The sequence below is a fragment of the Mercenaria mercenaria genome, chromosome 2 (assembly GCF_021730395.1).
Source record: "Mercenaria mercenaria strain notata chromosome 2, MADL_Memer_1, whole genome shotgun sequence".
Lineage (NCBI taxonomy): Eukaryota > Metazoa > Mollusca > Bivalvia > Venerida > Veneridae > Mercenaria > Mercenaria mercenaria.
In genome coordinates, this window is record NC_069362.1 from 84,916,189 (window position 1) to 84,944,161 (window position 27,973).

At 34.0% G+C, this 27,973-nt stretch overlaps 3 protein-coding genes across 6 annotated transcripts in view; 1 reads left to right on the forward strand and 2 right to left on the reverse strand.

Moving 5' to 3' along the window:
- Nucleotides 1-208: 208 nt before the first annotated feature.
- On the reverse strand, nucleotides 209-3,050 carry LOC128549691 (uncharacterized). The gene has a single exon (XM_053526999.1). The coding sequence runs from the start codon at nucleotides 3,048-3,050 to the stop codon at nucleotides 1,107-1,109; it is 1,944 nt and encodes a 647-aa protein (XP_053382974.1). The 3' UTR covers nucleotides 209-1,106.
- Nucleotides 3,051-10,380: 7,330 nt separating this feature from the next.
- Nucleotides 10,381-16,087, forward strand: LOC123562872 (deoxyribonuclease-1-like). Its single transcript, XM_053537098.1, has 2 exons — nucleotides 10,381-11,170; nucleotides 12,689-16,087. The coding sequence occupies exons 1-2, from the start codon at nucleotides 10,592-10,594 to the stop codon at nucleotides 13,040-13,042; spliced, it is 933 nt and encodes a 310-aa protein (XP_053393073.1). The 5' UTR covers nucleotides 10,381-10,591; the 3' UTR covers nucleotides 13,043-16,087.
- A 7,032-nt stretch (nucleotides 16,088-23,119) lies between these two features.
- The window catches only part of LOC123564470 (uncharacterized), a 50,646-nt gene continuing 45,792 nt past the window's right edge, over nucleotides 23,120-27,973 (reverse strand). For all 4 annotated transcript variants that reach the window (XM_045358096.2, XM_045358099.2, XM_045358094.2 and 1 more), the window contains 3 exons: nucleotides 27,811-27,933; nucleotides 26,934-27,056; nucleotides 23,120-26,260 (listed from right to left, as the gene is read on the reverse strand). In XM_045358096.2, coding sequence (XP_045214031.2) covers nucleotides 26,037-26,260; nucleotides 26,934-27,056; nucleotides 27,811-27,933 — 470 coding nt within the window. In that variant the 3' untranslated portion in view covers nucleotides 23,120-26,036. The remainder of the gene's footprint in view (nucleotides 26,261-26,933; nucleotides 27,057-27,810; nucleotides 27,934-27,973) is intronic.

Consider the following 27,973-nt stretch of genomic DNA (forward strand, 5'->3'; position numbering starts at 1 on the left):
ACGAAGAAGTTATTGCGATTTTGTCGGTGATTACGTCATTTTATAAGTGACGTCATTACGAATATGACGTCATTAAAACGGTTGTCGCACATTTATTTTTGTAAAATAAATTGCCAAATATCGGAAAATGAAGTAATGACAAGATAAATAGAATAATAGGTTCGTGCCTAAGATGGAGAAAGTTTATCTGGCTCGGCTCCGGACGTTATCAGGTTCGCCTTCGGCTCACCCGATAACCTCCTTCACCTCGCCAGATAAACTTTCTCATCTACGGCACTAACCTATTAGTCTCTATATGCATGTGTTCAAAAAAATGATACTTAACTGATTAAATAAGTGGAGGGTATTTCAAACGAAATTTTACCTGTTTCTAGAAAATTGGTAATAAAAAGTAACATCGATGAACAAATAAATTTGTGTTTTGAATTTACTAAAGGAGTACATTATACCACTGGCACCAGGCCAGAAAAACATACCCACTGTATATTTTATACCTTACACCTAGATGTATTGTCAGTACCATGGTCATGAACGGAAAAATGTACTTATCCATTTCAATCGCGCATTTCTCACCTACAACCCAAAGTTCAGTAAATGGGTACTATGGCTATTGAACAAGTGGTAATTTATCTTCCATCGTGTACCAGTCACATTGTCTTGCAGAGAAAATCAGCATATTTTATGCTTTCGACAACGTTACAGAAAAAAATAACGATTGAAACTCATGCACAGATAAGCATTGTTTTGCTTGTAAATGGACTTGATTAATTTGTCTGATATCTTTCATTGCAATATATAAAATTCGTTCATTACACGTTCAAATTTTATTGAAATATACAATTTATTTTCTTGCGTGACTTTGTGTAACGCTTATGGTACCGAAATTAGTGATGGATAACTGCTATCAAATAGTATGCACTATAATAACTGTATTATGATTAATCAGAACTGTCTTAGTGTAGGATTTAATTTGTACATATACTCCTATATTCAATAATAACATAGCACTTTTTGTTTGCATGGACGGTGGTTTTCAGTTTTGCATTAGAAGTGAAAAGAAATGTTTATACCACTTGATGATCAATTCAGTCTCAGTTTAGTACGACTTAAGTTTGTAACATAATTATATCTTCTATGAAGCCTGCCGTTGTCCAACGGATACCGTATGTGTCCACTTTCTGTTTAGCCCGTTGTACACGGATGGCTTTTGTATGACAATGAATTTTATGGTATATGCTAAGAACAATTCCGCTTTTGTTCAAATCGACTTTGTACATCCTTCTACGGACATACCAAAATGCGTCGTAAACGACCAATGTCATTTCGAATTCACGCCCTACATCTTTATCCAAACTTCGCATGTCCACTAGTATACCAGTCGTGCCCTTGTAATTGACAACGTCTCCTGGTTCTATTTCGTGCATCAGATGTACGTCAATTATGAGAGTGCTTACCTCCTTGCATTTAGATTCTCTGATGGTCCTGGAGTCACATACCTTAATCACATCCATAGGTCGTAGGTCTAGTTTGGCCCAGAAGCACATGTGATCGGACCGATTTGATAGTGCAGACCATTTCCGTTCACCGAGCCTTTTTCTTGCACGTGTGACGACTTTTTCCTGAGAATAAGTCTTAAGATGTTTCATGTCAAGCAGATACATTGTGTTTTGAAGGTCAATGTCGAAATAATCCTCTATAACCACCCGTCTTCCGAGAAGAGAAGGCAAACCATAATGCACACAACGCAATTTTCCTTTCGATGGGTTTTTAGCACATTCATGAACTTCAGTAACTACCATATCATGATAAAAGTTGTAATACGGAAATGAAATTATATCTCCGACTTCAACCTCTGATATCCGCTCAACAATCTTCTTCTCACATGAAAATGGTCTCCGCAAAGCATTCAGTATGGTAGGAACTGACAACTGTAGCGCCAGTGATAGCAAAAGAACCAGGAACATGAAAGGTACTCCTACGGCAGTTGTCATAAGAGGCAGTAAGAAGTTTAGTACGATGTAAGAAACAGCAGAAGTCCCTAAAAACACTCCAAATTCCAGCCATAGTTCTTGAAGTTTTCGCCCCTTGCAACTGGCACAAAGCGTTCTGTCCTTGTGCTCGCTCATGTACTGTACTGTCTTAAAGATACAATATAGCAGGTACAGAACAACTGTACCACCCAAAACAAACTCAGGAATATTAATCTTTGATGTTAGAGTGGAGGCAATTTCATCAGCTGATGTATTTATCGCCTTTACCAGTACTTTTGCGATGTAACTCCCATTTCCGAATACAGAACATATAGCTGTTTTGAGTTTTTGCATTATCTCTTCAGTCTGAAAACATTCTTCCTTTCCTATCACACACCAAGTGGCAAAATGTTCACAGTTGCATGAAAAGGCATCATACTTGCCAAATTTTCCCTTTTTGTTTTGTGATAGAATTCTTTTTGCTCGTTCGATAACTGTGTCGGGAGAATTGATTGAAGTTGCTGTATAGTTAACGATGTAAATCTCGTCATATGTCAAGTCGTACACGTCTGTTGTCTCTTCAATATGCAATCCGTCTCTTCCCGAATGGAAATGTATAATGGTCATCTTCACTTTTGTTTCCGTTATGTAACTTACATTTGTGACTATAGCGTGGTGTTTGTAAAGGTGAACCTGTTTCCGAAGCAGTTTTATATTCTTCTTTGAATAGTTGCCCGGCAGACAGATATGTTGAGCTTTCTTTAATCTTGAAACGCATTCTACCCTTGTTTGATCTGAACAACTCGCACATCTGATGTCTTCAGACGTATCGTTAGGGTGAGGACTTACTGCAGATTCTATTCTTTGTTTTATTTCCGATTCTTTCAATATAGTTTTATCAGAAGTGGGGAAAACACTCTTTTCGTATAAACTGGTGTATCGTTCTCTAACCTCTTGTAAAACATCGTCTTGAGTTTGACGGCTGTTATCAAGTCCTTCGTCACTCGATTCTTGTCGCGAATATATAAGATATTCCGATTGTTTCTGCAAAACAATTTGTTCCATATCAGTAACCTTCATCTTATGGCACTCAGACAAAAACACTTAACAAAATTTCTAAAAGGTCAGGCTGGACTTTCGAAAATTGAGATGTGTCACATTGCCAAAAGTTAATGATTTATCAGTTCAATCGAGTTGTTTATATTTCCAATTAGGATGAAGTCTTAGACAGTTTACTGTCTGAAAGTGACACTGTCATTTCATAACTAACCAAAATATTTTTAATGTTAAAATTGCTATAGTTTAATAAGGGAATATCCTGAAGTTTAGTTACATCCACTGGAACTATATGAATGCCATAAATGCTTAAATCAAGTTAGTTTTTTTATAAGGTATGATGTAACTTTATTGATATCTGGATCATCTAATGGAAAGTATTCGTAACTGGAGGTAAGCAATTAGATATTTTGTTAAGTGTAATAATTCGTCCAGCTCTTGCTGTTGAAATAATTGTTGGTTTCCGACTAATATTGGTACTTAAATCGACAAAACCTACTTACATTTATAAAACCTACTTAAATTGACAAAAACTGTATGGATTGGCAAATGAAAATTAACTTAAACACAGCTTTGTCTTTAGTTCTAATCTATCTCACTCCTGATAGGGCAAGGTATTTTGTTAATACCACAAAAGTGACGAAAACGAAATAATGTTCTTACCCGACAATCTAGCTGTTTTTGCATTGTAGCTTTGATATAATATCGCTGTTAAGTGCTGTAGATACCTGTGAATAAAGCACACACTCGTGTTATGTTTGTGTTGTTACCTTTATGTGTGTATGTAAGTTGGAACTTAATATCTATTAAATATATATACTTTGCATGTTCAAAAATGTGTTTCATGTAACTGTTTTAATATGAACATTATCATTACTGTGTTGTTATATGCGGTACTCTTCTTTTAATGTAAAACAAATTATGCTATTGACAAACAGTGTTATCCAGGTTTCTTTTTCATAGATTTTAGCTAACTCTAACATTTATTCTTGTAAAATGCAGCCATTGTAAAGGCAGAAATAATTAAATGGGATCGTATAGTCTCCCGGCAGTATTGATTATATGAGATGTTTTATTCATATAGCTAATACAACAGCGAATAAATAGACAATGAAAAATCTGAGTACTGACTAGCTATTGGTGGAATACGGAAATGCGTGAATGTAACTAAAGCGTATAATTCTTATTCCATAGAATATTAAACTAGGAAAGAAGAATCTGGTTTCTAATTGTTCTATACAAACTTCATTTGTAATTTATTTTTGACTAAAATAATTTAAAATAGAATGATATATCGAAGAAATTTACCCTTTGAAGGTATATACATCCGACTCCTGTGGCACTATTATAAAGAAATTATTAAGTCGGCCACCAGGGTATCCAGTATCTTTTTCTTGTGCCTACTTGCTTCTGACGAACTATGCTCCTCTTTATGATTCTCTTTCAAAACATAATTATAATCGTGACAGTTCGTGACACATCTGTTTCACAATTTCGTCCTGTTAAAGCTATAAATAGAACGACTTCAAAAAAGCTATTATCAAGATACCAGTTTTCGAGGAATGCTAAAAACAGATTTTAAATTATCTTTTGAGGTCAATGCCTGTTGATATGCAACGCATTTTCAATATCATTGAAACAAAACCAAAATAAAAATTATCTACAAACTTACAAAATAATTAAATATTTTTTACCACTATTGAGGTTTGCAGAAACTATGAAGCATATAACCAACAAAACTTGTTTTTGTCAACTCGATCCGTCAGGACTTAAGACTTGGTCCATTTTTGGCTTAGCGGCTATATGGACAATTGCAAAAAGTCCCAGAAATATGTGAATCCCCTAAATGTTGTTGCCAATACGGTAGAATAATAGCACATACATATCATTTCAGGCAGTAGCAAAACATCAAATAAAACATCTTTACAGAAAGAATCATACAATAGGCGCCAACCTGCCTACTAGTTGTCGAATCCCTTCTTTTCCTGTGATTTTAAAACGGGTTTCAGTTGTAAACAATGATTTAAGATGCCTTTTATTTTTGTTTCACCAAAGTTCCAAAATGGCGCGAATCGAATGCTCTTTAAGAAAAGAAGTTATTTTTTTCGGCATTTGGTATTGGATCATGTTTCACAATATCACTGTAAAATTGGAAAATGTGATACGAAACATTCATCTATAGGTCAGAGACCACCAATTAAAAAAAGTACCAGGAACTTACTGGGAATGACGTTTTAAAGTGTATACCTGGGAATAAGGTAACGTCTGTGCGTTCTGATTGGTCAGTCATGTAAACTAACCCAGGAAGTGATTATTTTTTCAAAATTGATATTTTTCACTGCATTTACAGTATTTTATTATACATTTTGACAAAATTTGCTACATTTTATGTGTATTGAAAAAAAGTTTTATCAAACGAATTTCTCCCGCCATGTCAATGATGTAAACAGGGGGTCAACTCATTCACACGAAAATTACTTAAATAAAGTATCATTATTCATATGTTTTTCGTCCGATATTTTGGTAGAACTAAGATAGTTCTTGAAAAATTTGTAATTAGATATGTTTCGATGTATGGAAGGTCGTACACGCCATAATGTTACAATGTAAGTCTATGGGAAAACGATTTGTGGTCTCTAACCTATTCATACGAAATGAACGTCAAAAGTTTCAATGGAAAAGAATAGGGCGAAGTAATGAATTAACATCTAGTTGCTAGTCTTTTTTTGACCGGATCAAAGATATGATTTGCCGACAACCCTGTACGTACTTGCTGTTTTAGGTCACATAAGCACAATGTGCTCGTTAACGTTCTAGAAGTCAAAGGTATTGTTAAGTTTAATTTGACTTGGTCAAAATAGTAACTATGAGTACATACAATAGCATGGTTGATACAATAGAACAAATGATATTACAGAAAATCTTGCAGTGGTAAACATATAAATCTGAATTTTAGGTTGAAACAAAGAAGTATAACCTTTTTTTATAGCTCTTTGGTTCAAACCGCGAAGCGGTGAAACCTATTACTATTGTATTCTGGAGACTTCAAGAATATCAATATGACAGGTTTCAATGAAGCAGATTAATCAGCCGTTCTATTTCCGCACTACTTTTATTGATTATTTACGAGTATACCGACCGCTTATCTCTATACATAATTTCTATGTAAACGTTTCTGGTCAGGTTCAACAATCGTTTCAATGCACATGATAAAAGAAAATATATTAAATTATATGTGTTTGAAAAGCTTTTTAATGGTGTATATCTTTAGAAAATTGAAAGAGAAACTATGACACACTGGCATCTTAAAAATAGCATTTTCTTCTAGCAAAATGTAATAAGTTCTTCTTTGACGTATGTCTAGCCCATAATATACGGTTGCAACATTTTAATCTGCTAGATGTACGGTATGCCTAGTTAATTTGAGTAAAAAACTTTGATCTCATATTTCTAATATCTATAATCCTTTTTGTGAATATTTGTGCTTTTAATAAAACAGACACTGTATTTCTCTTTGGTACCATTATAGTAAATTTTAATCAAGCCGATGAAGGGTTGCCTTGCCCAGCCCGTCAATGTGTTTCAAGACACTTGGTGGGTTTAGTCAGAGCAGAATTTCTATTGTATAATGTAACATTGATGCAAATGGTTTGAATGTTATACTCTTTCATGGAAGTGACTTTGACTGTTACAGCCTGTGCTTTCAGCGCTTTGATTCCTTCTGTTTCACAGAATTTATCAGATAATAGTTATCTTAACATACTGAATATCTAAGTCTATGGACTAAGCGCCCGGGATTCCGAGGCGAATATCACCAAGTTAAGGTCCATATACTTGGATATTCACCTACATTTTCATAAAGAAAGTAATTCATTTTATGACAAATCTAAGAAAAGAGCAGTATAATTAGTACTCAATAATTGAATAAATACTAGATTGTTCATAAGGAAAAAATGTTATATGTGCCGTAATATGACTAAAGGTAAATAATACAGACTCTCCATAAATATTGCTATTATTTGAAAACACATTTTCTCTACGCAGAATACGCAGAATACGCAGAAATTTCAGTACTTTAGTCAAAACTGTACTGCGTGCATACCTGTCTCTATAGATGCAATGCGTCATTACGGTATCAGATAGCTTCGTTGTTGAACAATATAACCTTGACAAGTTTTTTTTGTCATATCAGTTTATGAACTGGGTTTATAAGGGGACATCCTTCTTTCGGCCATCCGATTTTCCAAAAAGGCTCACTATTTGTACTAGATTTCTACTTAAGGTCATTGTCTCCACATTATCTCTGTAAACCATTTCTTGTATTTGATTTAAATTGAAACAGATTTTTTTCGGTCAAAGGCTGTCAGTAGCATAATGCGGTCGGCAATCTCTCTCTATATATATTTATAGATAAAGAGTACTTGTACATTGTACAGTCATAGTTCAAGTAAATATGCTGCTACGTTTGAGCAAGTTTGGACAAAATAAGTCCATGTGGAAACTTGTAAACAACGACACATGTATACAAATTTTGTGACAAAAATAAGTAACCATTTTCGTTTACAACAATGGAGAAGTTGTCCAAGGTGGCTGAAGTTAACATTCGGAAATAAATTCTTATCAATAACATTCAAGTAAAAGAAAAACTATTCAGTTTCTGTTTTCACCCATTGAGTAAATGAAATCAATATAATATCAAATATTTAAAGATGCGGAATAGGTTGAATAAGCGATAGTTTTCTTTTGACCTATGTAAGAAATACCGTTTTTTCCATATATTGTCACAACTACACACAGTTCAAATTGTCATGGAAGTAAGCAATATACAGCATTCAATTCTTCAATGTTGAACATGGCGTCAATAGCATATCAAATGTTGCGATATTCTATTATCAGTATATTTATTCAATCTTTTAAATCAAAATAAGAACAGAGAGTTGTTCTATAATTCGATGATAATCGTTCTAACCGATAAAAATCTGAATGTATAAATATCGATGTTTAATAAAAATGTACATTCGATAAAAAGTGTTAATGAAATAAAAAATGAATATATTTTTTTTTCGCAAAATATATCTACTATCATAATTTTGTTCAGACGAAAACAATATTTTGTAAATTAGAGCGAATGTAATTGGTTTATGCAAAATATATACGGCTGTTTCCTTGTAGAGGCTAGACTGGCTACCGTCCCTTTGTTTGTTATGTCATACTCCTAAATTTTAGTCTTCTTTATAAACAATGAAAGTTACTGCAAAATGTTATTCCAATTTTGACCATCAGATGAAAAGGCATTATTTTAGAGGCTTACATCATACTTACAATTTGTGCAGTATGTATAAAATGTAACCATTCAGCCAGGGAGCCAGGCTATGTCGCACAAAAACCCACAAAAACATATCCGTATATCTGGGCTGTTGATGACTTCGAAAGGGGCGATGTTCAAAACGGTGATTTCTATTCAAATGAATTGTTTTCGTCCCTTGCTGCATTTATTACGTGCCATACGAACAGTATGTTGTAGACACAACTTCAATGTATGTAGGTCTAACTACACTTGAGGAACAAGCACTAGAGAGGTTATGGAACACAAACTTTTGATTTAAAATTGACGTATTAAGGACAGGTTTTTGTTTAAATTACATTTTGGATGTTTTTGTAACATTTTGGTAGGAACAAAGGAGAGAGAACGGTGTATTTGGTGGAGAATTTCTGGTACTCCGAGTTACAGCGGAGTACATGTGCCTCACGGTATAAACGGTTCTGAACGCTCGAGTTACTTTAGTATTCAAGCTATAATTAGATGTAATTGTAAAACGACTGTAGACGATATCACTATTTTTCATTATCTTTTAATCACGTTTTAGTACAATTCATGCATCTACATGTACAAAGCACGAAATAATGTAATATCATAAAAAGTGACGCATAAAAATTTAGACAATGAAATAATATTTTTTCTTCATGTTCAGTCGATTATTTAGATGAATTAGTCAGAGAATAATTAAGTTCAAATAAGTTCTATGTGTTAACATTCGCCGTCTCTGAAAAGTCTGTCCCGGCTCCAGTTATAGAAGAAAAAGGACAAAATTATTTAAGATTAGAATATAAAAGGGAAAAGAAAAGATGCGAAGAGTTTTATTTGTTACAATGCGTTATAATCAGTCCTATAGGAATTGATTTTATACTTTTTTAAGTGTAAGAACATCGATGAACGCTGGTCTTGTTCTAAATTGTACTACAAAAGTGAAACAATAAAGACCATGCATTGAAATTAAAATAAATGTTGTAACGATTGAATCCGAGTACAAGAGGAAGAGAGACAATATGCATAAAACCATTGGCAAGACATTACTGAATTATCTTCCATTATAGTACTTAAAACTTATCACGGTTAGCCGTTATCGTACGACTTTAATTAATTTATGCATGTTCTTACCCACCCATCTTCAGTAACCAATTCTGTATTCACTAGAATCCCCTATATGGTTAATGCCCATCTAAACGTGCGCAAAAAGAACTCAAAAATCTTAAGACCCGCCAAAGTTATATTGTAATTTGCCTTCCTATAAAATACATTTAGAATATCCTTAAATGAATAATTGGTGTCGATTCAATGTTGACTCTTTACCGTCAGAAAAAAAGTTTTAGCTACAATATAATGATCCTCAATCTCGTATTTTGAAAGATATCTTTAAACGACGCCATTTTATTAATGATTGTTTTGTGAATAACGTTAGATTGCACGTACAGTCTCGCGTGATAATTTTCACCATTGTTGTATCTATTTTTTCTATACAACACATATAGTAAATATTAAAATATAAACGAAACAAAATAAATAAATAAATAAAAAAAAAAGATATGTGCATGTTTACCAAATATCTGTTTCACGAAAATTATTCATACTAGATTTATTTTAATTTCTCACAATAAAATACGCGCTTTATAATAATTTTGAAGTTAGATCAGTTCATGTGTCCGTGCAAAAACAAAATTTAATGATTATAATCAATGGTTTGATTCAGTAAAAACGAACTACAAATATTTAATTACAGAACATGTCTTGAATAACCCAGCCGGTCCTATTGTTGTTAATGTTTCTGGTATTTTTTATGTTGTGCAGTCTCAACAAAATAGAGTCTGCCATTATTTTATTTGGTAACATTCTCTGCGTTCGAAGTGTGATTTACCTTAAGTAAACACCGGGCAAAAGTCGGTTACACAAAGGGAAATTAACACGAGATAACAATAAAGTAATCGTACAGAGTTTTTGACACTTATATTTCCGTATAACGTTCTTGGGTAATAACCCCATAAGAACACGCATAAACCTTTGCATACTACCAGGGTGTTTATTTAAAGCGATAAAAGACGATATGTATATGCATAAGTTGTATACAAACACTCGAATGTTTCACAGGATCGATAAAAGTACTGACATACTAGTTACAAATATAGTCATTTGCGGATTATAAGGAAGGAAGAAGGATCGTATAATTATTTATTCGTAGAAGTCACTATTATCAAATATAATAGGAGAGACTGAAAGAAAGAGGTACACCATGAGGAACAATTATTTACAATGTTTGTGTTTACCTCTTTTAGTGTCACCAATACATACGTCGTTTTCAGCACATAGAGAAACGAGTCATTTAAGAATAGGAGCCTTTAACGTGCGGATATTTGGAGACAGTAAAATGGCGAAGACCAGCGTGGTAAAAGTGCTTGTGGACATAATAATGAGGTATGACATCGTTCTCATACAGGAAATACGTGATGCATCCGGAGATGCAATAGAAGAGTTGTTAACTAAAATCAATGACAAAAGTCCTGAAAACACATTCGCTATGAAACTTAGTCCGAGACTTGGGCGAAGCAGTAGCAAAGAACAGTACGCCTTTCTCTATATAGAAAAGTCGGGCTTAAAAGTGGATCGTGATTATGTATATGATGATGGAGATGAAACACTAAATACGGACACAACTAAGGTTGATACATTTGAAAGAGAACCGTATGTTGTTTTGTTTGAGTCTTCAGCAACAAAGTTAAAACGATTTGCCTTTGCAGGTTTGCACATTGCGCCGTCAGATGCAGTTAAAGAATTGCAAGCACTAGAAAATGTGTTTGATGATATTAAGGAGGTAGGTTACCTTCATATTTGTATGTGCGCATGTCCAACCGGAAGCTAATGTGACGATTTACGACGACGTTTACAACAAACTAAATGTGTTTGTATATTCATTCCTCTGAAAACAAATCATGAATTTGTCTTCGATCTGATGCTTTATGGTTTAATAATGCAGAAATAATGAATAAATTGCAGCAGAAACGCTTCAAAACAATGTTGCCTTAAAATGACGTCATTGACGTCATGACGTTACGTGTCAGTTACCGCGCAAAATTAATAGCTTTTATCTTGAAAGTACGTAATTCTGTACATTTTCTTTATTTTAACTATTTTCAAATAACCATTATTTGATGAAATATTTTTTATGAGTCTTTTGCTCTGAATAATAATCAATATTTTGCTTCTTTTATGTAGTTATATTGAAATGTTATGCGGAATGTAAGAAAATGGATGATGGCAACCAATGTTATTTGGAATATAGTTGGGTGAAAGGTTACTTGTTACGGCCATTTTCAAATAAAAAGTCTAGCAGTTTGATTTGTAATACCTATTTTTCAGGTTCCATTGATAATTTGTTACTTACATACTAAAACTAAGATCTAAAATTGTTTAAATTTCAGTAGAAAATTGTGGTTTCTTGAATTGAATTGATGTTACCATGGAAACGAAGCCCGTGACCTATGTATCTAAATGTAAAATTCAAAAGCGTTGACACTGGTCTATTTAAGAAACACAGCTTCGGCTTTTTATTTTCATTTCAACAATATCCATGAGAATAATAGCAGCACGCTGAACGATTTTTCCATGAAAAATGGCAGACGAAGGGTACTGCTGTACGTATTCTAAGCTGTGAAATTTGTTTGAATAAATGCAAATAACACGAAAATGTAACCTACGTTAGAAATAATATGTTTTAAAGCTACATCAGCTAGAAAGATAATCTTATTCAATATTTTTTTTAAAGAAATTACGACAAACAGCAAGATATAAGCTATTTTAAACATCTCTGTTGCCATGGTTACTTTAAAATTTAAGAAAAATAGGGTACCATGTAAAGTGCTTGGTATTTTGCTAATAATATTACCCAAATATTTCATGTTGGTCATTAACAGAATGGCACTGAAGCCGTCGAAAATCCCTATTTTTATACATAGTTGTTTAAAAATCAGAGAAAATGCGTTACCATGGAAACACGAGCCCCGCGACATATACATTTTAAGCTTATATTAGAAAGATAACGTGCATACCAGTAAAATTATCAATTATGCAGACTTCTACGGATATCAATGAAACTAAAATACCCTGAAAAGTGTTAAATATCCGTATTTTCCTTCTTCTTTCAATATGAAATACCTTTGGAGGGTCATGTTCTTCAAACCTGGATAAAAATTGAACTTGAAGGGACAGAGACAAACGAAATTGAGATTGTAGCAGTTAAAACTTCATATTACACGAAATACAAAAACATGCTGCTGTTCAACTAATTTGAATTTACCCTTGTAACAAGGTATCCTACCTCCTTAAAACAAAGCTGAAAATCGACGATATAATGATCATGGGAGATTTCAATGCGGATTGTTCCTATGTTCCAAACTACAAATGGGAAACTATACCGATAAAAAGTAATCCGTTATATACTTGGTGGATAGGCGATGAGGCCGATACAACAGTTGCAAACACCAACTGTGCATACGACAGGTTCGTGTCTATAGGTCAAGGGTTCGAAACAGGTGTGGTCAGTGGCAGCGCAAATGTGTATAAATTTGATAGTGCATTTCAATTAAACCAAACATTTTCGTTGGAAGTTAGTGACCATTATCCCATAGAATTTGAGCTCACAAACGACTCGGACACATGTGATGCTCATGAAGACGTATGTGACTAACATACTTTTATTAGTTATACAGTGTGTAGTATTACGTCGTCAGTTTTACCCCTTTTAAACTGTTTTAACTTCAGTGGACTCTGCTTGATAAATACAACTAAAATAATTACAGGCTGTTTGTTTTGAGGGCGCATAATGGACTATTTTCGATAAAATAGATAAAGAAGACCCATTTTTGTTGAGATGATGATCTAGAATTGTCATTTTATGCAAAAGAAGTTTAAAATTTAGAAAGACGTGAATGTCTTAGGCTAATCAACTAGCAGGTAGTAATAGTTGTTGACATTTTATTGGTAAGAAGTACATTTTTTGTCTGGATTTATTTAATTTAGTAAAGGAGCCATATGTACATGAAAGTGGCAGATGGGAAGATGGAAACAACATGTAAGCGTCCCTTTTGATCAGAGAAAATGTTTATTTTGTAATATATCAGAGGATGAATACCAGTTTATTATTGAATGCTCTCTTAATATTGATTTAAGGTATAAGTACAGTAGGAGATACTATTGGTTTCATCTTAATTAGATCAAGTTCATTAATCTAATTAAAATTGAAAATTTGACTGATCTAACAAAACTGTCAGCCTATGTATACAAGGCGTTTGATTAAGGGAACGTTTTGAATTCAATGTAGCAATCCTTTATAAATGTTATTACAAATTTATGTAATTTTGTAACACTATATAGTTGATACTTGTCATAATATTACAGGCTCTCACTCTTTCACAGATGTAACAAATACTTGGTATGATGAGTGCATCTATTGATATATTAGATACCAACTTGGTTAAACATCTTGTATATTTTCAATGTGATTTCTTCTGTGGTTCTGTTATATTGATGCATGTACACGGGCCAGACTTGGCTTAAAGGGACTGGACTCCAGATTGTTCGAATTCGACAATAAAAAAAAATATTTATTTTTTAGATATCTGGAAATAAATGTTATATTATTGGGTTACCACTGTCCAACATTTATTACAACACAAGTGTTATGTTTTGACCTTTCGTTTCACCGACCGTATATTATGAAACTCCCTGAATTGAAGAACTATATTTATCTTTTATTGGAAACCGGACTCTTTTAGAGTGAAAACATCTAGCGTTTTTGACTGGTGGTTCAGGTGATCCGGCACATGTTATACTGCAAGAAATCTAACTTTAATTACATCATACAGTATAGCTGTTTAAAATTTTAATATGTAATGATTGCATATCCAATTACGAATTACGAATAATAGTTAAATTTGAAAGTGGTATGTTAAGACAGCAAACACATTGTACCTCTTTTTGTGTTTCCTTTTTCCATAGAAAGCTGTTTTTCTTTGAGAGGTACTCATTTCGCTGGATTGGATCATGTCAAATCTATACCTGCATATAACAAATTCATTAATAAAATCTGTAAAATGTTCCTTTGGAAGCATAGAATGCAACCAAGCAAAATAATAGCAGACTCGGTTTGACTGAGTCTGTTCATGAGATGTATTCGAAAGTGCAACACCTCTCACGCCCCCTAGCACTGGCTTTTAAAAGCGGAATTCTATTACAAAGATATTGAATGTACTCCATGATCCCAAAGGACCAGAAAATGTAACAACACTTGCTCATGATGCGCATTGCTTAAATTTTTTCACGTCATCCGTATCCGATATAAAATGTTTTGGTTTTTTATCTCCTTGTAGTGTTTACATTTATACAGGGGAGGGGCGGAGTATCCGGCTCAATGCTAACATAATATTATATCGAGTTTCAAAAAGCAGCCTTTCCTTAATTCAAAAATGCCTAACATGTTAATCAAAATCGTTTTGCATTATCAAGTAGTTGTAGTTAACCTGGCAGACATATTACATATGTTGGGTGTCATTTAGATTCAGTGTGTATACCATCGTCATTTAAATGTTTATTATAGAATATAGAACGCAGTAATACAGCATTTCCCTGCTAAATGTAAACAATTTGATATAAAACCTAAAATATTATGTCAGTTATTTGACGCTTTTTTAGGTTCGATACTAAATTATGCTTCGGAAATATGGGGGTATACAAAATCTAAAGAGATAGAACGTTTACATTTAAAGTTTTGTAAAAGACTATTACAAGTCAAAATAAATATGTGTAATGCTGCAGTGTATGGAGAATTAGATAGATACCCTCTATATATTGTTAGATATGTAAGAATTATTAAATATTGGTTTAAACTTGTATATAGTAATAACATTATTCTTAAAACAATATACAATATGGCATTAGACGATTGTAATAGTGGTTGTATAAACTGGGTATCAAATGTTAAGAAGTTACTAAATGATTATGGATTTTCATATGTGTTTGATATACCTGATACTATTCATATTGATAAATTCATACATGATTTTCGCTTAAGAATAATTGATACATATAAACAGGAATGGAATATAAGTGTCAATAATAGTTCAGTACTAGATATGTATAGAATGTTTAAAACAAGTCATGATTATGAATGCTATTTAGACGTACTACCTCGAAGTCTTAGATTTTATTTTGTTAGACAGACTTTCTGCTCATCCTTTAAGAATACAAACGGGAAGATATTTACGTAACAATATTCCACGAAATGAACGTTATTGTTTGTGTTGTAATAAACGAGACTTAGAGGATGAATTTCATTTTATTTGTATTTGTCCATATTATCAGCAAATACGTAAAAAATATATTAAGCGACAGTGTTTTGTAAATCCATCAGTTTTTAAGTTCCATTCACTACTAAATTCGACCAACAAAGATGAGCTTATTAATGTGTGTAAATATATCAAAGAGGCAATCAAAAAAAAGAAATTTAGTTATTAATAATACATTATAAAGAACCCATGTCATTGTATTCTCACTTCCTTTGTTAATTACATAATATTTGATTATACGTTATATGTCTAGGTATTGTTTTCTCTTTTCTATTTAATAACATGTTTGTTACTTTCTTTAAAATTGTATGAACGTGACTATGTATATTGTAATGTTGGTGTTTAGACGATGTACGATGTACAAGTCTCAATAAAATTCTGTTCTGTTCTGTTCTGTTCTTCTAAAATGACCCATGTGCTAAATATAACTAATTTGAGAATCCGCTTAGCTAGACGGAATCGTGTGTTTGTGATTGGAAGATTGTACGCAACAGAATGTAGGCATTCAAGAAAGCTTACTGTATTCAACTCTTGAAGTTATGGTCTACTAATTCAGTTCCTTCTTGATTTCATACACATTCGTTCAAGTAAAAATTGTGACATCATAATTTTTTGCTTAGCGCATTTCGATATTATGAAAAATATGTACAGCCAGTCAGTATAACATGTCTTCTTATCAAACACAAAACAATATAGTGAAGTGATACATAAAGAAAAAAATCTGTTTTGAAAAACCAGCACCCTCTGAAAATGCTTCCATGAATCAATGCTGTTGAGAAAATAACGCGTTTGTAGATATTTACTCAATGAATACAAGAAAAACCTGGAAATTCACAATGGAAGTGTGCTAGATCTTTGCACAATACATTTAGCAATTTTTCTTAACCAAAAATATAACCTTCACATCCTTATATTAAATTATATCACACTTCATCTGTACAACATAGACTACATTTTAGACTACTTCTTAAGTAATACTGAGAAGTCACTTCCTGTTTGGTGCCAACAGTACATAACATTAATCAAATCATTAGCTACAGATTCAATACTACACTCAATCACATCTGTATGTTTTGTTTGTATCTCTGCCAGATGTTGACAAATTTGATTAAAAATTGGACACAATGGTTACTGGTTATTTGATTGTAATCAAACATATCACCGATAACTTTCAGAAGTATATAAATTTAACCGTAACGTTCCTTTAAAGAAGCGCTACAGAATAACTGTATTATTTTGTATTCCCATTTTAGTAATTATACATGACTTGCATGAAAAAGTGCAAGTACCTAGAGCTACTTAAAATACAAGTTTCAAATTACAATGTGACAGTGGCGTATATAAGGACAAGACAATTTGTTTAATGTCTAAACACTTTACTGAATGATGTTAGTTTTGTTTGTTTTGGTTTAACGCGTTTTTCAACAGTATTTCAGTTATGTAACAGCGGGCAGTTAACCTAACCAGCGTTCTTGGATTCTGTACCAGTACAAACCTGTTCTCCGCAAGTAACTGCCAACTTCCCTACATGAATCAGAGGTAGAGGACGAATGATTTCAGGCGCAATGTCTTTATCAAATAGTCACGGAGAACATACGCCTCGCCCAGGGCTCGAACTCGCCACTCCGCGATCCGTAGATCTGTGCTCTCCCCATTGAGCTAAGCGGGCGGGCTTGAATGAAGTTAGTAATAAGCATACTCAGTAGTAGTGTATTGAGTTTAGACCACACTTTGATTCTACATTCATGTATATTTTGAAAAACTATACTGAAAAATAAACTGACTGAGTACGTTTGCAGATGAAGTTATGAAAGCACATTATTTCAGGAAGGGCCTACATTGTCACCTTGTAGTTTATCTGTATTGTACCAGTATTATTTTTACGAAGTTCATGTGGGAGGAGAAAGCAGATTACAAGGTTTGGTGGGTCTTAAATCAAAAGTTACATTATAGGTACACGTTGAACGTATCAAATTTATGAAATTTAAAATTATGATATACTGATATATTGATATATTTAGCTGTTTTTAATTGAAATAGTTTCAATATTAACGTGGATGCGTTATATCATTTTGAAATTTACTATAGCCAAACATCATTATTTTTTATAAGTAAAAAGAATATGCAACACAAAGATGTTTAGCGTTGCATCGTGAAAGATAACCTCGTTCTTATTATTCGCGGATTGATAATGCGCCTGTAATATCGCGCAAGATATTGACTGCAGAACCCATGCATATTTCGCGGTACAAATCTGATTATTTACTGAGAAACACTTGCAGAATATTATCCGTTGTGAGGTTAAGAGCATTTTGTATCCCTTGAATAGATTAAAGCTACTCGCTCACAGTCTGGGTGAAAATTTTCAACATGCTCATGTCCACAAAGTTTGGCATAGAACGTATATTAAGACACTGAAAAAGTGGGTGAAAACAAAAGTTAGATATTGGTACAAATGCAAGAAGAATGTAACTTTTCTGCATTATTTCAAGAGCGTTGCAACGGTATACTACCTTCTACACATTAGTTTTAGTTATTAATGAGAATATATTGCAAGCATTTTATGTTTGCACCACTAGTCACTTTCAGTGTTCTCACTTTTCATGGATTTAAAGCAGTCATTTGCTGTTGTCATAATGTTACTGCATCTTAACAAAATTCTTTGGTGATTTCTATACTTTAGTATGTATATTTGTGACTTTTTAAAAATTGGGTTGATGTAGTAAAAATATCAAAATAATATTAAAGCATTGTCTTATTTTGTTGAAATTCCATTATGATATTGACCACAAATTGTTAAGTCTGTGAGAAATTTCATCACTGTGCTTTTTGTAACACGAAGGACATTGGCAAAATACTGAGGGACGGTAGAAGTTTCATGTAGTGTATAGAAGAGTAATCTCAGTAGTTTATGTTCACAAGCAGATTGAAGGAAAGAAGATATATGAATTAGGTGGACCATAGTTCAGCCCATATACCTGCAAAGCGGATCGGTAATTTCGGTGCGCTCACATATGCGTGTTTGGCGTTTCGACATTCTTCGAACGATAATGTACCTCTTACGAGCACCTTGTTTTTCGTTAATACCGAAGAATGTCGAAATCGCATGCGGAGTATACGTAAATTAATCCAACACGGAAGTGACCTGTTGTCATTACGGAGCCACTACATTAAACACGGAAGTGCCCTGTTGTCATTACTGATCCACTACATTAAACAAGGAAGTGTCCTGTTGTCATTACGGATCCACTACATTACACAGTTTTCGTTACCTTGCATTGTGTCAATATAACGATATATGGACTAAAGTCTAGTTCAAGTGACTTTAAGAAGACAAAATCGATGAATCAAGAGGTTTCAATGTTTGCGCATTCTCTCTTGCTTTAATAAATTATAAAGTATGTGAAATGTATATTAGAACTAGGAAGAATGGAACACTAAAAAGTACTTGAAAAAAGAAGCTAACGAGCGAAAGGACGAACTTTAAGACAAATAATGATAAGGTCGTGGAGCGAAAATGCGCGAATTAGTGTTTTATTTGTTTGTTTTGTCCTTGTGTGTTTGCTATGTGTGTATGTGTGCGTAGGTGTGTGTGTTGATTGTGTGCGCGTCCGCATGCTGGGTTTGCGTTTGGGGAGGCTGCGTTTTTACAACGTGGCTTTTCCTGTTGGATATTCTTCCTTGTTTTTTTTCTACGAGGGGTGTTGAAAATATCTGGAAAAGTGCTCTTATATCTTTATTTCTTGTCTTATTTTGATAAAATTTGAATATATGATGGATAAGTGCATGATAAATGAGAGTACTTCACTTACAATTTCAGAACATGCCCATTAGTTATTTATCGTCTCTAAGGCAACGTTACTACCTCTAGAGCGGCCCAAAGTCATTAAAACGCTGTCATATCACACATGATTGATCAATACAACTCGTGATTACCAGTGGTTCAATGTTTCACGCCATTTAACGCATTTCTACAACTTCCTGTGAACAAATAAAAACTGTTCATTCCTGCCGTATATTGTTGGAATGGGACACTGAACTGTGATGCACAGCTCTTTAATTTTCAAAACATGACTGAACGTTATTGCCTTCTGATTATTGCCTTGAATTTTTATTTAAAACACCAAATGTTATCTCATGTCTCCGTTCAACACTGATTTTTCAAGCAATGGTCAACCCAATATGCCTGCCAAACATTTTCATGATGTCATATTTATGATTTGACGTTATTTTCGTAACGTTTACATTTCACGTTAATATTCAGCCTATTTAAGAAAAGGTAGCTTGAAAAATAAGTAAGTGGCAAGGAATATTTTAGCAAAATTAATACAAAATAGAAAAAGAGCCTAAATTGGACCAGATGACGCCACATAACAGTTTCATTGATATTTCATGGCATATGAAGAAATGAAAGCACTTTTCTGGGTATTTATTGAACATCCCTCGTATTTCGCTCCTACTCTTTAATACACCGACTTTACGTCCCTCGCTTGACATTTATTTCTTTGGTCTATGCTTCAAATTTTTTTATTATTATAGTAATGTTATAATTACTCTGTATGACAACAATGTTTGTAAATCTTAATGTATAAACACCTACCTTAGTTTCTTTGAGTACCATACAGTGTTTATGTAAGGTATACAAGGGAAACCTTCATTCTGGTTTATTATCAGTATATTGGTCAGACATTATTATTATTATTATTATTATTATTATACCAGATTTATATAGCGCCCTTTTCATGATCAATTTCACGCTCAAAGGCGCTTTACATAGTTCAAACGCAACCACACAGGGCGCATAATTCATCCTCTACTAGTAAAGACACAGAGCAATCTGACCAGAGGGACAGAGTGAGACAAAGCCCCCACGACAGAGAGATCAGAAATCAGATACAGGCTTGTCCGGCTAACTTAGCCTAGCTCGTTTCGAATAGACAGCCTGGTTCTTTAACGTGCCCGGTGTATAGCACTGATACACGCAAGGATTGCCTGGGTTCCTGACCAGTACACCTCTAGTTGGGTGGGAAACACTGCAAAGCGTTTCTGAAAATTCCCGAGTAGCTGCCGGGGATCGAACCTCGACCTCAGGATTGGAAGGCCAGTGTGCAAACCACTGAGCTATCCGACCACCCAGACATATTACTAGACTAAGTATAATTATTATTTAGTTTAAATCTATTGGTCTTCATGTATTAGAATTTGATAGGCTTACTTCTGTAACTGCAGTTTTAATCTTATCAGATTTGTTCACTCTGTATTTTGCTTTGGTAAGAACACGCCAAACAAGACTTCTAAAGGAATGTGTAGGACGTTGGCTAGACAATCGACATTCGCCGTTTATATAGGAAAATTTAATGTCGAGCTAGAATGTTCAGCCAGCTAAACATTCAGCTCCACATTCGTTTTCATATAGCGAAAACCAAGGTCGACCTGGAATGTTTAGCCAGCTAGACATACAACGCGACATTCGCCATTTATATAGGGAAGTCGAATGTCGAGCTGGAATGTTTAGCCAGCTAGACATTCAGCTCGGCAATCGTTTTTATATAGCGAAAACCAATGTCGACCTGGAATGTTTAGCCAACTAGACATACAGCAAGATATCGCCATTTAAATAAGGAAATCGAATGTCGAGCTGGAATGTTTAGCCAGCTAGATATTTAGCTCGACATTCGAGTCTGTATAGCATAAACCAATGTCGACCTGGAATGTTTAGCCAGCTAGACATTTAGCTCGACATTCGAGTCTGTATAGCATAAACCAATGTCGACCTGGAATGTTTAGCCAGCTAGACATACAGCTCGACATTCGCCATTTATATAGTGAGATCGAATGTCGAGCTGAAATGTTTAGCCAGCTAGACATTTAGCTCGACATTCGAGTCTGTATAGCATAAACCAATGTCGACCTGGAATGTTTAGCCAGCTAGACATACAGCTCGACATTCGCCATTTATATAGTGAGATCGAATGTCGAGCTGAAATGTTTAGCCAGCTAGACATACAACGCGACATTCGCCATTTATATAGGGAAGTCGAATGTCGAGCTGGAATGTTTAGCCAGCTAGACATTCAGCTCGGCAATCGTTTTTATATAGCGAAAACCAATGTCGACCTGGAATGTTTAGCCAACTAGACATACAGCAAGATATCGCCATTTAAATAAGGAAATCGAATGTCGAGCTGGAATGTTTAGCCAGCTAGATATTTAGCTCGACATTCGAGTCTGTATAGCATAAACCAATGTCGACCTGGAATGTTTAGCCAGCTAGACATTTAGCTCGACATTCGAGTCTGTATAGCATAAACCAATGTCGACCTGGAATGTTTAGCCAGCTAGACATACAGCTCGACATTCGCCATTTATATAGTGAGATCGAATGTCGAGCTGAAATGTTTAGCCAGCTAGACATTCAGCTTGACATTCGTTTTTATATTGCGAAAACCAATGTCGACCTGGAATGTTTAGCCAGTTAGACATTCAGCTCGACATTCGATTTCCTTATATAAGTGACGAATGTGGAGCTGAATGTCTAGCAGGCTAAATATTCCAGCTCGACATTCTTATTTTTCTATATCAATTGAGAATGTGCAGCTGAATGTCCAGCTGGCCGGACATTCCAGCTCGACATTGGTTTTATCTATATAAAAACGAATGTCGAGCTGAATGTCCAGCTGGCTGAACATTCCAGCTCGACATTTGATTTCCGTATATAAATGGCGAATGTCGAGCTGAATGTCTAGCTGACTAAACATTCCAGCTCGACATTCGATTTCCCTATATAAATGGCGAATGTGGAGCTGTATATCTAGCTGGCTAAACATTCCAGGTTGACATTCAATTTCCCTATATAAATGACGAATGTCGGGCTGTATGTCTAGCTGGTTAAACATTCCAGGTCGGCATTGGTTTTCGCTATATAAAACCGAATGTCGAGCTGAATGTCTAGCTGGCTAAACATTCCAGCTCGACATTCGACTTCCCTATATAAATGGCGAATGTCGAGCTGTATGTCTAGCTGGCTAAACATTCCAGGTCGATACTGGTTTTCGCTATATATAACCGAATGCCGAGCTGTATGTCTAGCTGGCTAAACATTCCAGCTCGACATTCGATTTCCCTATATAAATGGCGAATGTCTAGCTGGCTGAAAATTCCAGCTCGACATTCGATTTCCCTATATAAATGTGAAGTAGTCCAAAATGTAGTTCCATGATGCTGATGAAATATGGTATTATGAGGCATATAAGTTTTTTGGCTTAGTCTTATTGCTTATTGCGTTGAGAAAAGATCTAGACGATTTTCTTTGTGAATTTCAGGTTTTAGTTTTATTCAATGAGAAAAAATTAATGTATACATTTGCGTAATTGCTAAACAGCAAATTTCACGTGAGGATTTGCAAAGATAAGTACTGAAAATGAGGTCTTAATTGTTTATTTGAAGTAAGGAAGAAACTAAATACGTATTATGTAACCTAAACATAGATCAATTTTCTTTCAAATTACATTCTGTATTTAAAGTTCACTGAAATCATGTAGGATTTAGAGAGCAGTTTCGGAAACATATTGGACGTTTTCAATTGCTTTAAAAGTTCGTGTTATTGTTAAAACATTGTACAAAATTCATGACCAACAAAAAAAAAGCCAAGCCGACAGACATAAACATAATTATAAACAAGTCAACGACATAGGATTCAGTGGTCGCAAAGATAAAGTTCCTTTCGGCAGCTCAAAACGACACTGGTTCTCAGCTTGCCAAAGCAATCGCAATTGCTCGCAAAGAGAGCAAGGTAAAAACTAAATGGAATTCAATGGCTTCGGTCTTTTTCATTGTTTTTAACAAAAGTCCTATCGTAATACCGTCACGACGAGACGGGCAGGAGCAATGACCTAGACTCAACAGATTTCAAGAACGCCCCTCCCCCCACAATGTACATGACGGAAGAATAAAATACTTATAGGAACGATTTCTTTCACACTATTCTTTATTGGTCCTTGTTCATGTATAAGTAGACAGGAATATTTACAAATTATGACATGATTGTAATGTTGATGTTTAATACGTTCATAAGGTTACATTTCGGAGTTAACGAATATCTTTGTTTTTTTTCTGAAATAATTCATTTATGGATATATTGTATATTTTGTTTAAACGTTAAACACTACCAACTGCACGTATCTATGGAAATATGCAACATGATATATTTGAGAAACGGCACACCGGGCCTAACACTTATGGCTAGATATATGCTGCATCAACCAAGATGTCAAATTATATTAATGAATTTGTTTTTTAAATCAAGAAAAAGTACAGTATTATTTTTCAGCCTGTTGACCAATAAAAGTAACAAGAACTCTTTTCAACCCAGCTGGTATCATGCTATGTAGTTTCTTAAATTACTTATTTTGTCAATCATCAATATCTATCACATAGTTCGATCATAAACTTTTTAAAACAGTTTTTTACCTATTTTTTTACGATTATCAATTATCATACAGAATAAATTCTTAAAATAGCGAAAGTTTAAAGATCATAAAGATACATAGGCCTTACATGTATAATATTGTATATACAGATAAGTATCTAAAATATAATATTGTCGAAGTAAGAATTATCTTTTTGATAAAACAAGATATAGATATAATGAACATACGTATGCACATAAAAATTATAACAAAAAAAGTCGTTCCCTTAGCACTAAAATGCATTTTGTTAAGAAAAGCAATAAAAATGACAGGAAACTATTGGCGAATACGCCACACCAAAACATTAGTCATACATTGATAAAACAGAATACAGTGAAAATCATACAACACGTGCAACAGGCAGTCATATATATTGTATTTTATATTACATAATTTGATAAAATAATTATGTATCAAAATATCTAAGACACTATGTTACAAATACCACTTAAGGGATTGACTGAACATGGAAAAATAAAAACTTTTTATTTTTAATTAAACTCACGGTGGCATAGAGGGGACATAGGAACTATTTTATTTATCACGTGCACACGTGATAACACCACGTGCGCATGTGTTAGCTACCACGTGCAAACGTGTTAATTAACACATGCGCACGTGATAACTATCACATTCGCACGTGGTAGCTAATACGTGCGCACGTGGTGCTGACACGTGCGCACGTGATAAATAAAATATTTCCTAAGTCCCCTCTATGCCACCGTTAAAACTACTTATAAATGTACAAAAAAACAGTATGAAAATTACAATAAAAATATATGACTCTCGTGTACATAAATGTGTTTACATGTCGCGCACCATACCATATCCTCATGGGTCTAACACCCTCTGGAATTTATATGAATAAATAATCTCTTTTAACTGAGTGATACCGGCATTAAATCTAAATTCAGAAAACTATTTGTGTGGCTTTACATGATATTGAAGGTGTGATAAATATCATGTTTGAGGTACTTGTATAATACTTATATTGTGCACTATATTCCATTGTTCAAATTTTCAAAACTAAAGCTATAAGTAAATTGGATTTATGACCTTGGTAATGAAAAAATCGAACCAATAAATACGTAAATTTAACAATTTTACAGACCATTTAGAAGTATATGTGAGGAAAGTGATCTAAAAATATAACAAAAAATCTCGCCAGTGATCGATTTCATAGAAAACTCGTAGAGATATTTAACACCAAAACAGAAGTATCATTCAGCGCTTGTTTTTGAGGAAACAATATTTTACCCCTGCCCCCACCTGACATAGAAATGCACTTAGTAATTGAGGTCAACGTTTAAACACGCAATATATAGTACCGGTAATTTGCTAAACGCTGAAGGTATATATAATATAATTATCTTTATTAAAGTCTCATCCATATACATTCAGGTTATAAATAACATTTTAAGACATGGACAATGTACATGGCCATTCCAATCGGAATTACAAGAGACTATGATATACAAGTATAAAAATCATCACATATTTAAAATATCACAAAAGCTCTCATATTTCATACAATATACATCATTTATATTATGCACATAATTACAGATAAAAATGAAAAGTCAAAACTAACTTAAGAAGTGTTCTAAAAGGTATGTACATGCGTGACATATCAATAGAAAGGGATTATTTTCAGTTTGGTCAGTATAATTTTTCTCAAAAATGTATAACATATCTAAAACAAGTGGAGTCTGAAGCAACTAATTTCGTACTATATATATTCTAATGCGAAGTTGATTTTTACATGCTTATCTGTTTCGTTAGACTGCTCGCATGTACTTGGCTTTCTATAACTTTTCATCGTAAAAGGAAGTCGTTTACTAGGTTGTGCCTCTTTGTGGTTAATAAAACGTTACCGATCATTTGGTGGTGAAGCGACTGAGCGTTCCTCGTGCACAGTCTTCGTAGAACACAGAGTATCAAAATACTCTGCGAGAGCTATCTCGGACCCAGATTTAACAAAGTGAGGAATATTTTTCATATGTTTTCCCGATTTTAATGTACCGCTCAGACTTCTTTTGTACACAGCATTTGACTTTCTTGGTTCCAGTACAGGCGCATCGCTTTCAAGGGCACCTGTTATGAAAAGAAATGAAAATTAATTCGCAACAGTAACAATAGTTAACGAACGTGAACATTCTAATATGGATAAGATAAACATTGGCATGATTGTGACGAAAAACGTAGAAGGTAAAATTATCCTGGAATATAATTAAAAACTATCATTGCTGTGTTAGGTCTGCTTCTCAGAGAGATACGTACGTACTTTCAATGCTATAATTAGCATTATATAAGAGTGTAACTGGCTACCGCACTGTAAAGGCATAGATATCTAGTTTTAGCCTTATTTGTGCCATTTTTTAAAATTGACAACCGTGCTAAGTTAATTTTCAAAACAACAACAAATTACTCGAAGTTCTAATGAAGGGACTGGGGATGGGGAGGGTGTAAACGTTGTTTGTCACTCTTCCATACTATTCACAAATATAAGTATATGGCAAGCAATAAGACCTTATTGAAAATGCATAATTTAATAGCTGTATCATAAATAGCTTTAAATATTTAACATCTTTATTATTACTGAAAATAATTATTCTTAACTTATCACTACTTTAAGCTTTTTCTGCCAGCTGTCCAAAAGGACCTGGTATTGTCCTCGTACAAACTTAAAATAGCTAGTGCAGATTTTTCAAAATATTATTTGTTTGTAGACAAAAAGTACAACTCATAGCCTCATAGTGCTACCTACCTTCTTTTAAGACCAAACTGTCCTGTTTCCGTGTGTCTGATTTCTTCAAACTACGCATTGTTTCCTGTCCGCTATCCTCGCAAGCGAGGAGTTGCATAGAAGAACGCACTGGTCGTTTAGTACCTGAAGTATTATGATAAATGATTGTTGCGATAGTTAGTAATTGAGAAGAATTATGTAAAACATACTAAGTTATGTTTCAAAACCACACTCTTAAGAAATAGAAGATATTCGAAGTTCTCAGGAGGGGCCGGGTGGGGGACGTTGTTTGTCAAGCTTACAAGACTGTTTTTTCTTGTAAGTTTGTAATATGTAATTTGTGCGAACATGTATCATTAAGTTCATTCAGATAACCTTTGACAAGGGTACTAAAAATAATTATGCAAACATGCACTTAATTTTGAAACCAAATCAACATCGCACCTTTTAACTACTCCAAAGTGCTTTTTGATGTCCCTCTTCCAAATAATTCCAATTATACCCAGAACAAATATATGTGTATGGCAAGCAGTTTGACGTTATTGAAAAACATAATTTAATAGCTGTATCGTTAATAGCTTTTAATATTTAACATCCTTATTTCAACTGATACTAATCAGTCTTACCCCTCATGAACAAGCTCAATCAAACCGAGTCTGCTTTTATTGTTCTTCGTTGCATTCTATGCTTCAAAAGGATCTTTTTACAGATTTTATTGATGATATCACAATTTTAAGCTTTTTCTGTAGATGCCATTCGACTAGTAATAACTACGTCAGCTGTCCAAAAGGACCTGGTATTGTCCTCGTACAAACTTTAAGTAACTAGGGAAGATTTTCCAAAATGTTATTTGCATGTAGACAAAAAGTAAACCTCATAGGCTCATAGTGCTACCTACCTTCTTTTAAGACCAAACTATGCTGTTTCCGTGTGTCTGATTTCTTCAAGGTACGTTTAATTTCCTCTTCGCTGTCCTCGCAAGCAAAGAGTTGCGTAGAAGAACGCACTGGTTGTTTAGTACCTGAAATATTATGATAAATGATTGTTGCGATAGTCAGCAA